The 14510-nt window shown below is 50.6% G+C and overlaps 2 protein-coding genes across 2 annotated transcripts; both read left to right on the top strand.

Moving 5' to 3' along the window:
- The first annotated feature begins 1735 nt into the window (after nt 1-1735).
- LOC134031850 (somatostatin receptor type 5) lies at nt 1736-3220 on the top strand. Its single transcript, XM_062475590.1, has one exon. It carries the CDS (start codon nt 1965-1967, stop codon nt 3018-3020), a length of 1056 nt encoding a protein of 351 aa, XP_062331574.1. The 5' UTR covers nt 1736-1964; the 3' UTR covers nt 3021-3220.
- Nucleotides 3221-9571: 6351 nt separating this feature from the next.
- Nucleotides 9572-13909, top strand: sstr2a (somatostatin receptor 2a). Its single transcript, XM_062475438.1, has 4 exons — nt 9572-10451; nt 11598-12143; nt 12485-12822; nt 13387-13909. Exons 2-4 carry the CDS (start codon nt 11753-11755, stop codon nt 13849-13851), a joined length of 1194 nt encoding a protein of 397 aa, XP_062331422.1. The 5' UTR covers nt 9572-10451; nt 11598-11752; the 3' UTR covers nt 13852-13909.
- The last annotated feature ends 601 nt before the right edge of the window (nt 13910-14510 follow it).

The raw sequence follows: 14510 nt of genomic DNA, 5'->3' as shown, positions 1-14510 counted from the left end.
GCGTTCTACATACATAGGATGATCCACAACATCCAGCACCCCTCCAACATAACAAGAGCCTGTGTTGTCTGGACAAAAACAGACAGAAACACTCCCAGAAACACCCCCAGAAACACCCCCAGAAATACCCCCGAAAACACCACCAAGAACACCCCCAAAAACATCTGAGAAAGTGAATGGAAGTGATCTTCCTGGGAGCAAGTTCCTCCAGTGATGTTTATGGGTGGTGCCAGGGGAGCAGTTCTCTCCTATATGAGGTACTGGTCCCAAGGGGGAAGTCAAGCTGCAACCCAATCAGGTTCTGGAAGACTACAAAGGCATTTTTTTGGTGTCACCAGTAAAAAGGGAGCACATGAAGACGATTGATTAGTGAAGTTTATGGAAAGTAGACAGTTGAAAAGGAAAGATGAATGCAGATGATGGGACGGGTAGTCTAGTAAAGTGTCTTCCTCTCTCTTTCACTCTGTCCGTCTCTCTCTGTCTCTTTCACTCCCTCATACCTGGCCGAGGGGTGTGTGAGGGGTGTGCGTACGTGTGTGTGTGTGTGTGTCCCAGGCCGCCCCTGCTTGTAGGGTGCATGTGTTCATGGGGTGTTTCAAGGCTACTCCAGGGGTATTCCAGCAATGCGTGTCGGAGGGGGGAACAGGCAGGAGGTCATCACTCATCTGTTCCTTTTATCCTATGATCGGCACCCCCTTGTTTCTTTCTCTCTCTCTCTCTCATTCTCTCTCTCTCTCTGTCTTTCAATCTATCGCTTTCTTTTCCTCTGAGTGATGAATGGATATATTCATCACTATTCAGACACAAAGCCATTAAGAGAGATGGATATAAGACAAAGAGAAACAACAATCTCTGGAAAAACAAGTCTGTCAACACGCTGCGGCTTCATCTCTCTCCCCAAACCATCACTCTGGGCTTTATCTGGGAAGGTGGGTGGCCCTGTGTGTGCGTGTTTGTGCGTGCGTTTGCGAGGAGACATTGCAGCGTTGCGTTGAGCTCAGACTGACCCCCTACTGAACTGTGAGGGGAGTAAAGGCGAGAAAATAACAGAATGGTGGGTGAAAGAGTCGAATGGGGGAGGGAGGGCTCAGAGAAGGAGGGAGAGTGGAGGAGAAGGAAGAGAAAAAAAAAACTTGGTAGAGGACTTTGTTGAGAATGTTTAGTTATGAAAACAAAAGTATTGTAACAGATGAGGCCGGCTTCACCTTGGAAACAGCATAACAGCAGAGCACCAAGAGAGGGGAGCCAATCGGGGCTTATCAGACTCCCAGAGAGCCAGGAGAGAGAGCCACCATGGGAGAGCGGGAGAAGAAGCAGGGAGAGAAACTGGGGGAGGAGGAGAGAGGCAGGAGGGAGTGAAGGGGAGACAGGCGAGGGGGGGTAGACCTGGGGGAGGTGACTGACTGACAGGACAGGGAAAGGGAGCTTCTGTGGACACACTCCCCACACGGCAGGGGGAGATATAAAAGGAGTTGTGGTCAGGGAGAGGAGAAGCCAGGCACTTCAACACTGCAGGAGTCGTGTGTTCACTTGCTGGGATACTCAAGCTGAGAGACCCGATCCCAGATGTGGCTGTCTGCAAGGCTCCACAGAGAACAAACACAGCGACTTGGAAGAAAGAGGATTGTTTTGGACAACAGGTGACTGCTGATGCTTGTCTGAAAAAGGGGTTTCTGTTTTGGTAACTTTGGAGGGGGGTAAAACAAGTCATCCTTCACATGTGTTTTCCAATGTGTTTTTGATGCAATGTGAAGTCATGGAGGGACATGGTCCTGTTGTTTGTGTTCACGCTGGTCTGAGAAGAGAGTCATAAGTAAGGAGAAAGAACACTGAGGATTCTGGACTGTTTATATTTTGACTGGTTCCGAGTTACTTTCATTTTTTGACACAGCCTTTACATTTTTCTTTAAACTTTTTTCACTTCTTTCATCAACTGCAACCAAGTTGGGGACTTTGTTAGCAAAATGGCCGTTGCGTTCAACTCTGAGATTTTCAACAACAACTCCATCTCAGACCCTACCAGTGGTTACCATGACTATGGGGACTTGTACCTCGATGACGATCTGGATGTGTTCAGTGTTACCCTGGCAGTTCTCTATCTGGCCGTGTGTATCTTAGGTCTGGCGGGAAACTGCTTGGTCATTATCGCCATTTTGAAACTGGACAAGATGGCGTCCGCCACCACGGTGTACATCTTCAACCTGGCGCTAGCCGACGGGCTCTTCATGGTGGGCCTGCCCTTCATTGCCATCCAGAACTTTCAGAACGGCTGGGCCTTCGGAGACCTGGCCTGTAAGCTGGTGATGGTTCTGGACGGGATCAACCAGTTCACCAGCGTGTTCTGTCTGACAGTGATGAGCGTGGATCGCTACATGGCTCTTGTCAACCCGCTCCGTTTCGCCCGCTGGCGAACTCCGCGCCGCGCCAAGCTGGTCTCCACCTTCCTGTGGCTGTTCTCCCTGATTCCCGTCCTCCCCATGGCCATCCACTTCTCTGTCCACGACGGGCTGTGCACCATGGATCTCCAGCAGGCCTCGGACTCCTGGTGGCTGACCTTCATCTGCTACACCTTCGTCTTTGGCTTCGCCCTGCCCTTCACCGTCATGACCGTCTCCTACACCGCCCTGGTGGTCACTCTGAGGACCCAGCGCCGCCAGGACGCCGCCCCGGGCCACGAGAGCCAGCGGCTGGAGAGGCAGGTCACCAAGATGGTGGTGGTGGTGGTGGTGGCGTTCGGCGTCTGCTGGCTGCCGTTCTACGCCTTCAACTTCTGCTCGCTGAACCAGAACGACCTGGTCCTCAACTTCGCCCAGGGGTTTGAGTTTGTGGTGCTGCTCTCTTACTCCTGGAGCTGCGCCAACCCCATCATCTACGCCTGTCTCTCCGACACCTTCGGCCGACACTTCCGCACCCTTCTCTGCCCCTCCAAGAGATCTCCCAGCGTGCACTGCGACGGCGAGACCGAGCACTACGACCTTCACGACAGCGCGGGTGGGCGCGACGCGAGCGTGATGGCGTAGAGAAGTCGGGGAGTGAAAGGTCAAGCGGACCCCCACGTGCGTCTCCATGCATCCCTGTCACGACACACCGGGCTCCATCGAGATGCATGTCTCTCTTACTAACGACTTCACACCTTTCCAATCCTTCAACCCGCCCGTTAATGAGTCTGGATTCTTGCCCTGCCCAGGTCCAAGGAACAGGAGCTGATTAGTCCTAGTGTTTTAACCAGATTAGGAGTTTGTGCAGCTGCAAGACTCACAGCCGGTCAGTAAATCTGAAAACATATTTTCTTTCTCCAAATGTTTATCAGTTTGTCATTGCTTTGCAGTGGGCTTATTTTAGTTGTTTATTTTTTATTTTTTTAGAACAACATGCTTGTCCTGATCCCAGACTGCCATGGTGTTCAGACTAGTTGCACCTGCTTCTGATGATTTGCTTATTAAGACTGGAAAGACTACCGCGGTTCTTAAACTCCTGTGTTGTCATCGCGCGCCAGGACTAATGAGACGACATGTAAAAGAGGAACGGAGGCGAGGTGGGGACAGGTAGCCAATCAGAGGCGACCGGCTGTCTGCAGCTCTCTCTGCCTCTGCACGCAGCCAACACAAAGACCCACTGGCCCAAACCACAAAGCACCCAGTTGACTCAGTGATGGTTAGTTTGATCTGTGTCTCTCCCCCCACTGCTTGAGCATGTCAGGGGAGACCGAGTGAGATTGCGCGTGTGTGGAAGAGTGGGGGTTTGGAGGTGGGGGTTCAGTGTGTGCGTGTGAAAGTGTCGAGCGTACAGTGAGTGTTCGAGAAAGTGTGTGTGCGTGATCAGGAGCACAGTATGTATATGTGTTAGTGGGGTAGACTGTATAGGTTTGTTCGATAAAGGGTGTGATTTTGGGGGTGTAAGTATGTGTTTGTTAGAAAAAGTGTGTGTGTGTGTTCAGGAGGGGAGCACAGCATGTGTGTGTTAGACTAGGTGTGTGTACATGTGGTTATGTAACAGATCTGCCCGGTTAATGTTCTCACCTCCCATATGAGCACTTTCAGATTAACTGTAGACATGTGGGTGATGTCATTGCTGTTGCCATGGTAGTAACTGCAGAGTTGCTTGGTTCAGGGGAAGAAGAAACTTTCTAAAAGTACAAGCGCAGGTTGTGACACAAAGTCCAGCATTCGTTCATATATGCAATATACACAGATTTGTTTTTGTTTGTAAACACTTTATATCGGATTTATAATGCACAAATACACAAGTAAATTACATTTAATAATTTTTGGGGTAAAGAATTGTCTCAATGTTTGTCTTAATTTCTCTTAAATTATTCAGTAGCGACAGTATTATTCATTAACACACACACGTTTTAGCATAAGCATTAACAACAGAAGTGTCCTTTCCCAGCAAAAAAGGTAAATACTGTAGATGTTCAATATTCACTGCTTCCTTCTGGATTTCTTTTTTGTATCTTACTTTTATTGTGAAACTAAATTTCATGCACTCAATATTCAAATGCCATTTATAAATACACAGCGGTTTAAAAGTAAAGTTCACTATGCTCACTGACACAACTGTAACAACTTTCTGTACTATCCTCACAGAGAACAGTAAGTAAACAAATAACATTAAAACACATAAAGGAACAACACAGAGAACACACAATATTTCTACGTTTATTTCCATGTTTCCAAGTTTCTACAGAGACACGACTCATACTCATATACCTGCTTTTTTCTTGCTAGACTGGCTCGCAGCTATATGCACCTCCATGCCAAACCAGGGTTTTATTATTCTGCGAAGCTGAGGCGAGGCGATCGCTGAAATGTCAGAGTTGCTCCACTAGCAGCGCTGGCTGCTCGCAGCCATGTGTGTTTCATTAGCTATCCTGTAAAGTGGCTCTGTTCACTGAAAGATTTTAAGAGCTCTCGAATTTCCAACGACTCAAATGGGCTCCTTTTTAGGGATGGTTTCCAGACGTCATGTTGGGCTAGACCAGGCTTTTGTTGTATCGTTTCACACCCCAATTTCAGAGATCATAAAAAGAAAATATTCTTCTTCTTCTCCAGTCTGTTTTATTCTACAGAGAATGGAAGATCATTCTTGCACTTTCATCTTTAGGCTTTTGTATGAGGACAAGAAGCTGGGGAGCGACACTCATCTACACACATTTGTGTATGTTTGTGTGTTTGTCTATCCAACAGAGATCAGTCCACACACACATCACATTGAACCATTAGACCAAAATGACCAAGTCATCTTCTGGCTAATAGCAGGTCCTCCTAGCGTGGTGACTGAACCACCCCCGCAGTACTGTGAGTCTGAGTCCAGGGGCCACCTCCCTTCCTACCCAGGGTGGTTGGGCGGGTCAACAACCCAGCGGTCCAGCACACACTCTCACTTTGAGGGGGGGGGGGGGTGGGGGGGTCACAGGGGCATGTTTGCTCGACTGTCACCATTCTGGAGGTTCTCTGGAGAGAGAGGATGAGGAACCAAAGCTCAGCCAATCAGATTAGAGAAGGCTCCATACTGGGTCGACCTCTGGAGAATAATAATAAATCTGTAACAGATATGACCTCCAATGGGGAGAGGAATTGGAGATGTAGCTCTCCTATTGGCCCCTTTAATTAGGACATGGTAAACCTGGAGAGATGCTCAGAGGGGAATGGCATCTCCATGTAAGGTTTTAATTAAGAACGGTTCTTTTTCACCTTGTTATTTTCTCACGTGTGGTTCAGCCTCAACCCTGGGCTGTAGTTATAATCAGCTGCAAGAGGCCCCGGGAGAGAGAGAAGGGTGGTGTAATGATGGGCGAGTGTGTGTGTGTATGTATGTGTGTGTGGGGGTGGTGGGTGGGGTGGGGGGCGTATGCTAGATCAATGAAGATCAATTGCACAATTCTACTCCCAACAGCTGTCGGGCATGTCTTAATCATTGTCTCCCTCCCTTACTCCTACGATCCCTCTTTTATTTCTTCTCCTTTTCACACTCTCGCTCACACTCTCACTTTGTCTTTTTCACCTTCTCTCTCCCACTCTAATTTTCGAATTTTTCTCACTGGCCCTCTCCCTGTCTCTTTTACTCTCTCCCTGGCACAGCAGTGCACACGCACATCTCCCACACATGCCTCTGCACATCATTCGCAAGTATCCTCGTCTCTTAATACTTTCGTGATGTGATAAAAATAATACTTTTAATACTTTTGCTCTGGATAAGTGTCTGCTAAATGACTAAATGTAATGTAATTGCCTGAAAGATTCATCCAGATTTATACATGCTCCAATGATAAAACCCCCCCATGAAACAGCATGGGAGAGCATTAGATTCTCTCACACTGATAAAACATGTAGTCTACGCATGTGTGTTTGTTCTCGTGTTTGTACAGTGTGTGTTTAGTACATTGTGTACTGTGTGTGTGTGTGTGTGCGCATGTTGTAGAAAGTCTGACAAGTTGGAAGAGGAAGATAATAGACCAAATAAGTCTGAGCTGCTGTTACAACTCTGTCAACATTTGAAACAGGAAGTTACAGAATAAACAAAATCAATTCTGTTCTCATGAGATCACTGTTTATAGAAAAATAATTTCTCCCAATTTAAATGGACATCACAAAGTAGTCACACACAGATTAGGTTCAGCTCTGACCGAAAACACAATTGTCAACCCTCTTTAAAAACCTGAAATTGACTGTGGGCGGAAATGGTCGTGGTGGCTCCAGGTGATATTTGCTTTCAGTGAATACAATCATCTTAATATCCTGTTTCCAATCTAATGCCACAAGACCACCCTGTGTTCGGAACTGATAGGAAACACTTGTGACGTGTCACTCTCCACCCGCTGATTGCATTGCTGCAACACTCTCTGTCACTCTGACATAGTTGGGCCAGGGATATCAGGGAGGTTCAATGTCAGACACACGTGACTTTTCTCTCTCACACACACAAACGCACAGACACACACTTGGGTACATACAACCAACACACATTAACAAACAGCATCAACACAAAGATGCACTGGCGGCCACATCAGTAATAGCTCTTGCCATTTAGGAGGCCATTATGTAAGGATTGTGCCTATATCCATCATTTATACACACAGCGACTGTGAGTTACTGCACAAACAACATCCAGAGATGAAGCGAGGGTGGAGGATGATGAAGTCACACTTGAGATGATAGAAGATATAGATTATAGATGATAGAAGATATAGATTAATAACAAGGAACATGTCACGACGTGAGGTGGGGTTGGACCCAAACGCAGGGGAGTCGGCAGGCATGGCAGAAATAAGGGTTTATTACAACAACAAAAAAACGGGACACAGACAGGGTAACGCGCAGCGACAAAGGGTAATGCTAAGACAAAGAATGGACACAAAACAGGAGCCTAAATACACAGAAACAAACAAGACACAGGTGGACACAATGAAACTAATGAGAACTCAACGAGACACGTGAAGACAATGAGACAGGGAAACACTAGGGCAGGGCAAAACCAAAAACAGGGGGGCACGGCTGTAGCCGTGACAGGACCCCCCTCTCAAGGGACGTCACCGGACGTCCCACAAGGCCGGAGCAGGTCCGGAGGTCGGCCCGGAGGCAGGGCAGAGGGCCGGGGCAGGTCCGGGGGTCGACCCAGAGGCAGGGCAGAGGGCCGGGGCAGGTCCGGGGGTCGACCCGGAGGCAGGGCAGAAGGCCGGCGCAGGTCCGGGGGCCGGCACGGAGGCTGGGAAGAGGGTCGGGGCAGGTCCGGGGGTCGACCCGGAGGCAGGGCAGAAGGCCTGTGGCCCGGAGGCCGGAGCAGGTCCAGGGAACCACCCGGGGGCAGGACAGGCACAGGGGACGGGCACAGAGGACAGGAGGCGCCTGGGAGCGCGGACGAGGGGGCGCGGACGAGGGGGCGCCTGGGAGCGCGGACGAGGGGGCGCCTGGGAGCGCGGACGAGGGGGCGCGGACGAGGGGGCGCCTGGGAGCGCGGACGAGGGGGCGCCTGGGAGCGCGGACGAGGGGGCGCCTGGGAGCGCGGACGAGGGGGCGCCTGGGAGCGCGGACGAGGGGGCGCCTGGGAGCGCGGACGAGGGGGCGCGGACGCGGCGGCAGGCTGCGGCCAGGAGTCCTCGGGCAGAGGAGGCGGCGGCCAGAAGTCCTCGGGCGGAGGAGGAGGCGGTCAGGAGTCCTCGGGCGGAGGAGGAGGCGGTGGCCGGGGCACAGGGCAGGACCGGGGCTGGGGCACAGGGCAGGAACGAGGCTGGGGCACAGGGCAGGAACGAGGCTGGGGCACAGGGCAGGAACGAGGCTGGGGCACAGGGCAGGAACGAGGCTGGGGCACAGGGCAGGAACGAGGCTGGGGCACAGGGCAGGAACGAGGCTGGGGTACAGGGCAGGACCGAGGCTGGGGTACAGGGCAGGAACGGGGCTGGGTACCAGCGGCAGGTGGCCGAGACTCCCCGGCAGGAACAGCCTCGGTGCTCTGGGTGCTGGGCGGCACAACCTTGTTCGTCCGGGCGCAAGGCGGCACAACCTCAGGATGAGGCAGGGGCACAGGGCAGGATCGAGGCAGGGGCCCAGGGCAGGACCGAGGCTGGAGTCGGGGTTCTGGCTGGGGCTTGAGCCAAGGTAGGAACCAGGACCTAGGGTGGGCCCTCCGCTGCAGGCTTCGGGGTCCACCAAAGGCAAGCCGGGTCCCCATGAAAGGGTTCGGGGAACTCACCGCTGGGTCCAATTTGGTTCTTAGCATTCTGTCACGACGTGAGGTGGGACCCAAACGCAGGGGAGTCTGCAGGCATGGCAGAAATAAGGGTTTATTACAACAAAACAAAAAAAACGGGACACAGACAGGGTAACACGCAGCGACAAAGGGTAATGCTAAGACAATGAATGGACACAAAACAGGAGCCTAAATACACAGAAACAAACAAGACACAGGTGGACACAATGAAACTAATGAGAACTCAACGAGACACAGGTGAAGACAATGAGACAGGGAAACACTAGGGCAGGGCAAAACCAAAAACAACAGGGGGGCACGGCTGTGGCCGTGACAGAACATTTATTTTCAAGGATGTCAAGGTTGATTAGACAACAAGCAACAGACTGAAGAAGCAACATATTTTTCAATGTACATTTCTAAAATCCATAAAAACGGACAAAACCCAACTACATTCTTCAGTGTCAATGTGGCAATGACAATTATCATGTCTTGAGGTTTACACTTTTAGGACAACACACTTGTTTGCTCACAGATTGCGGTCAGAGGTGAAGGCTTATTGGAGTGTTGTACATTAACTTATCCAAGGCTGAATGTCTGTTGTGTTTTAGGTCCCCCTAGGCTTTTCAGTCATTCCATAGATAAAGGCCAAGGGCCCGTCAAGGGATTTGACTGGAGTTGAGATTTGGCCAAACACAACAAACTTTCTTATCACAATTGTTCCATGGGATCTTTAACCTATTTCTGAAATATCAGAAGATGAATGTTTTTTTTTTATTTAGTAGAAAGTTGACCCAGCACATGGAAAAATACCCAGTGGGAAAATGTGTGCAATAGGGTACTTTCGCAAACTGGTCTGACAGAGGTCACACAAGACGCCCGCCATCTGTGCGCGCTGTAACTAGTCCTACTTGCGCCTCTTTATAAAGACCCGCATGGATATTGTAGAGCGGTAGACCTTGGGTAACCACAGAAACAAGGGTTCTGCCAAGTGAACACCTGACAGCTGTTTACACAGGGGGCATGCAGTGTGACAGGAATGCATGGTCTGTGATCGCCACAGAATGTCAGCGCGCAAGTATTGGTGTGACAGTTGAGTTTCCTCCACGCACCCCGAAGGACACTGACGCACGTTGGTAGGACTTTGGTTTTCACAAGGGCGGTAGGAGGAAGGCTCGTATAACGGTTCGGCTGTTCCGTCTGCATGCAGACTGTCTACAACACGGGCGCTCGTGCACGAACGCGCACACGCACTCTACACACATCTCGATCTCCAACTGCACACAGCACTGCAACACGGGGGGCACTGCTCAGAGCGCTGAACAGGCTGCGTGCGCTCCTCTCTCTCCTCCGCGCGCCACAGTCCTCTTGTTGAGAAGAGATTTCGCAATCGTTCAGACCACCGGGATTCGGTGCCAAGACACTCTAGATACGTTGCTGTTATTCACTCGAAACTATCTGGAAATGATTTGCTGAATTGTAAATAAAACCCAACATGCACTTAACTAAAGCGTAAAAGTATATTATTATTTGGTGAAGATAGCAACGAAGACAGTCGGAAGACTGCGTCAGCTGGGGTGCGTAATCAGCGAACAGGTGGAATATTAGCAAGGAAGAGGACAGCGGTATTGGTCAAAATGACGCCACCATTTGGATTCTCGACGCTTCCCAAACAGACAAGTTTGACTTCCCGGGCTACTCTTTCTTGAAATGACATATTGCCTTAATGGAACGAATATGACAATCAAGTTTTCGATTTGAAGGTAATTCTTAATCTGAAACTTTTTTGTGAAGTATAATCTCAAATCCTACATTTATGTAGGATTTTAGATTATTTTTTTAATGTTACAGTCGTTTGTGTAGCCTATTTTATTGTATTATTATTATTATTTATGTATTATATCCAGTAACTTTCAGATAACATGATTTTCCTTCGAGTTAAAACATTTGCTTTCAATGACAAAATACACACTGTTACTGTGGGGTAATTCACCGTTACTTTCTATTCTCACATTAAAATAGAGAGGCACACGAGACGTGCCAGTGTGCATGCTGTTTTTAGTGCGCATATACGGCGCTCTGGCGCACTGATTTATCTGTCCCATCACCTGTAGAGGTGTTGGACCACCAACCAGCCTCATGAAGGCTACATATCTGCATATCGAAGGAACTGAATGCGAAGAGAAAATAAGAATAGCTTTTTTGTCGTTGAAAATGAGTAAGCACCATTAAATGGATATTATAGGCTAAATGATAGACTTAGACTTTTTAGCATGCATGTGTGGCGTATTTTAAATGTCACACACTTTCCTGTCAATAGTTTGTTATTTTTCTGGTTCATTCATATCGCACAGGCTCAACAGTCTCTATCAGGGCTTACTGGCCTCAGCACGAGCGAGAATCTGTTTTATGCGTATCTGCTTTATGCGTCTCTCGTGACACTTTGTATCGGGCTAGATAAAATGACCTTGCTCCTCACCAAAAAATTAACTGTATACCATTGTTTGGGATAAAAGTACGTCATTTCCATTAGTTTAAACTTCCATTAAAATCTAAATCGTCGCATATAATGGCAGCTAGTGGCCAGATCAGATCGATTGAATCAACATTTGTTCTGTCTTCGGTGTATGACACGAACAAACACACACACAAACATACTCTCACACACACACTATCTCTCTCTCTTCCTCTCTCTCCATCTCCAAATGATTTGTCTTTTTCAGTTATGGCACTTTTTTGACCAATTAGTTTCGATGTTCTTCTTTTATTCTTTATGAATTCTTCATGAATAATTTCACATAATTTCTCTTTCTCTCCCTCTTTTAAAACCTCTCTCCTTGCTCACCCCCCCTGCTCTTTCTACCTCTCCTTCTCCTCCCAACCTCCCCCCTCTCTCTACGTATCTCTAGGTGAGATGTGATTCTTCTCAAGGCCTCGTCTCTCAAACTATTAACTCACCAGCCCAGCCCAGCCTCCCACCTGTCTCCCACCAACCCCCTCCCCCCCCCGTCCTCCCCTCACTCAACCCCACCTCCCTCTCCTCCCCCTCCTCCATCGACCCACCATGGACCCCTGGTCGCTCCTCCCGTCTCCGCCCAACCTCTCCCTCCCCGAGCCCCTCCTCTACGACAGCTTCTTCCCGGGGAACGAGTCAGACCTGGGCCAGGATGGCAACCGCTCGGCGGAGGACGGCGAGGCGATCTACGACAAGACCAGCTCGGTGGTCATCACCTTCATCTACTTTGCCGTGTGCGCCGTGGGGCTGTGCGGCAACACGCTGGTGATCTACGTCATCCTGCGCTACGCCAAGATGAAGACCGTCACCAACATCTACATCCTGAACCTGGCCGTGGCCGACGTGCTGTGCATGCTCAGTCTGCCCTTCATCGCCATGCAGCTGGCCCTGGTGCACTGGCCCTTTGGGGTCGTGCTCTGCCGGGTCGTCATGACGCTGGGTAGGTGGGAAGGCAGAGGGGGGAGGGGAAGGTCGCGAGTTTGCATCCAAACCGGGCGCTCCATCATAAGGGATGGGTGGAGCTCAGAGGTGGTATATTTGACTGCAGATCCGGAGGTTGGATGTATGAATTTTTGATGTAGTTTTGGATGAAAGTGCCTCTGAAATGAACACTTGTTAAGCACAGATGCTGTGGAAAATGAAGGGTTTCAGTTCCTCAACATATTTATTTCATGTGGTGCTTTCATGCAAGGCAGTCAGTCACTCCCCTGAAATATCTTTCATCGTAAAACCAAAAGAATGTGTGATGACTAAATCTATTCCTGTCTTCCCCTCGCCCAGACTCCCTGAACCAGTTCACCAGCATCTTTTGCTTGACGGTGATGAGCATTGACCGATACCTGGCAGTGGTTCATCCCATAAGATCCACCAAGTGGCGCAAGCCCCGGGTGGCCAAGGTCATTAACCTCACCGTGTGGGGCGTGTCCCTGCTGGTCAACCTGCCAATCATGATCTTCAGCGGGCTGACAACCAATAAGAAGCAGGCTCACTCGTGCACCATCGTGTGGCCGGAGCCCCAGGCAGCGTACTACACGGCCTTCATGTTCTACACCTTCTTTGTCGGCTTCTTCCTCCCGCTCACCGTCATCTGCCTCTGCTACCTGCTCATCATCGTCAAGGTGAGCTCCTCCTCTTCACTCCTCTTCACTCCTCGTCCTCCTCTTCCTCCTCTTCACTCCTCTTCCTCCACTTCACTCCTCTTCACTCCTCTTCCTCCTCTTCCTCCTTTTCACTCCTCTTCACTCCTCTTCCCTCCTCTTCCTCCTTTTCACTCCTCTTCACTCCTCTTCCCTCTTCTTCCTCCTCTTCCTCCTTTTCACTCCTCTTCACTCCTCATCCTCCTCTTCCTCCTCTTCCTCCTCTTCCCTCCTAATCCTCCTCTTCCTCCTCTTCCCTCCTCTTCCTCCTCTTCCTCCTCTTCCCTCCTCATCCTCCTCTTCCTTGTCTTCGCTCCTCTTCCTCCTCTTCCTCCTCTTCCTCCTCGTGGGTGTGTGTTCACCCATTGTTTTTCAACAGGCCTCTCGTCCGCTTCTCCCACCGAGCCCCAAAGCGTTTCTCGTTCGACCCGAGACGACATCCTGGTTGATGTCGATCAGGGTGATCTGTCTATGGGACAGGTGAATCCCCGATTGATCAAAACCTTCCTTTTTCCTGACGGTGGTCCACCCCTGTCGTCCCCGCAGGTCAAGTCGTCCGGCATGCGCGTGGGCTCATCCAAGAGGAAGCGCTCCGAGAGGAAGGTGACCAGGATGGTGTCCATCGTGGTGGCCGTGTTTGTCTTTTGCTGGCTGCCCTTCTACGTGTTCAACGTGACCTCGGTAACGGGCACCATCAACACCACGGCCGCCCTCAAGAGCACCTTCGAGTTTGTGGTGGTGCTGGGCTACGCCAACTCCTGCGCCAACCCCATCCTCTACGCGTTCCTCTCCGACAACTTCAAGAAGAGTTTCCAGAACGTTCTGTGTCTTAAGAAGGTGGCCGGTCTGGACGAGATGGAACGCAGCGACAGCAGGGCCGACAGGACGCGCATGGTCAACGACGTCACCGCGGAGACGCACAACGCGCTCCTGAACGAGGCCGTTGCCAGGGAGACGATGCAGCAGCTGAACAACGCGCTGCACAACGGGGAACTGCAGACCAGCATCTGAGGAGGACCAGAGTCAGGGGGCCCTGGGGACTGGGGCTCTATGGGGGCTGAGGGCCCTGGGGACTGGGGATTTATGGGGGCTGAGGGCCCTGGGGACTGGCTCTGTATGGGGGCTGAGGGTCTAATGTGGGGGTCAGAGAGGGCAAGAATTCTGGCCGAAGGGGTCGGGAAACGCGGGGGAGGGAGCTGGAGAATGCAGGTTCACTGGTGGGGGGCAGCACGGGAAGGGGTAGTGGGTAGTGGGTAAGGGAGAAATGTCAGGCTCAGGGTTGAACTCTGTTCTGCCCATGAGCTGGGCCAGAGGGGTGGGGATCAGTGTTGGAATGATGTTAACCTGGTGTTCACCTGTGCTCGGATGCTGTTTGAGCCCATGCCAGTGGACCTGATTCTCCCAGGGCTACAGAGGCCAGGTGCCTGGAGGGACTAAAGACTGCCTTCCTGCCCGGAACGTCTAGAGGCGGCCAGCTTGATGGTTCAGGAAGAGGTGTCTGGACACCCGAGGGAGAGACAGGGGTGATGTAACCGCTCCTACCAGACCAGATCTGCCCTTAGCGATCTGCTCTCAGAAGAACAGCAGTTGAATGATCTGAAAGCAGGTGAACAGGCCGAGACTCATGTTTCATTCACACTTATTGATCAACCCTGTCCTGAGAGGACAGA

Source organism: Osmerus eperlanus, chromosome 12, assembly GCF_963692335.1.
Source record: "Osmerus eperlanus chromosome 12, fOsmEpe2.1, whole genome shotgun sequence".
NCBI classification, from domain to species: domain Eukaryota; kingdom Metazoa; phylum Chordata; class Actinopteri; order Osmeriformes; family Osmeridae; genus Osmerus; species Osmerus eperlanus.
The sequence above is the reverse complement of the archived record's forward strand: the minus strand, read 5'-3'. Positions and strand labels throughout refer to the sequence as shown.

Excerpts from the sequence above, each read along its gene's own strand:
- sstr2a (XM_062475438.1), top strand. The coding sequence starts at position 11,753 with ATGGACCCCTGGTCGCTCCTCCCGTCTCCGCCCAACCTCTCCCTCCCC. Across the intron at positions 12,144-12,484 it reads CCGGGTCGTCATGACGCTGG|ACTCCCTGAACCAGTTCACC; the intron begins GTAGGTGGGAAG and ends CCCCTCGCCCAG. Across the intron at positions 12,823-13,386 it reads ACCTGCTCATCATCGTCAAG|GTCAAGTCGTCCGGCATGCG; the intron begins GTGAGCTCCTCC and ends TCGTCCCCGCAG.
- LOC134031850 (XM_062475590.1), top strand. The coding sequence starts at position 1,965 with ATGGCCGTTGCGTTCAACTCTGAGATTTTCAACAACAACTCCATCTCA.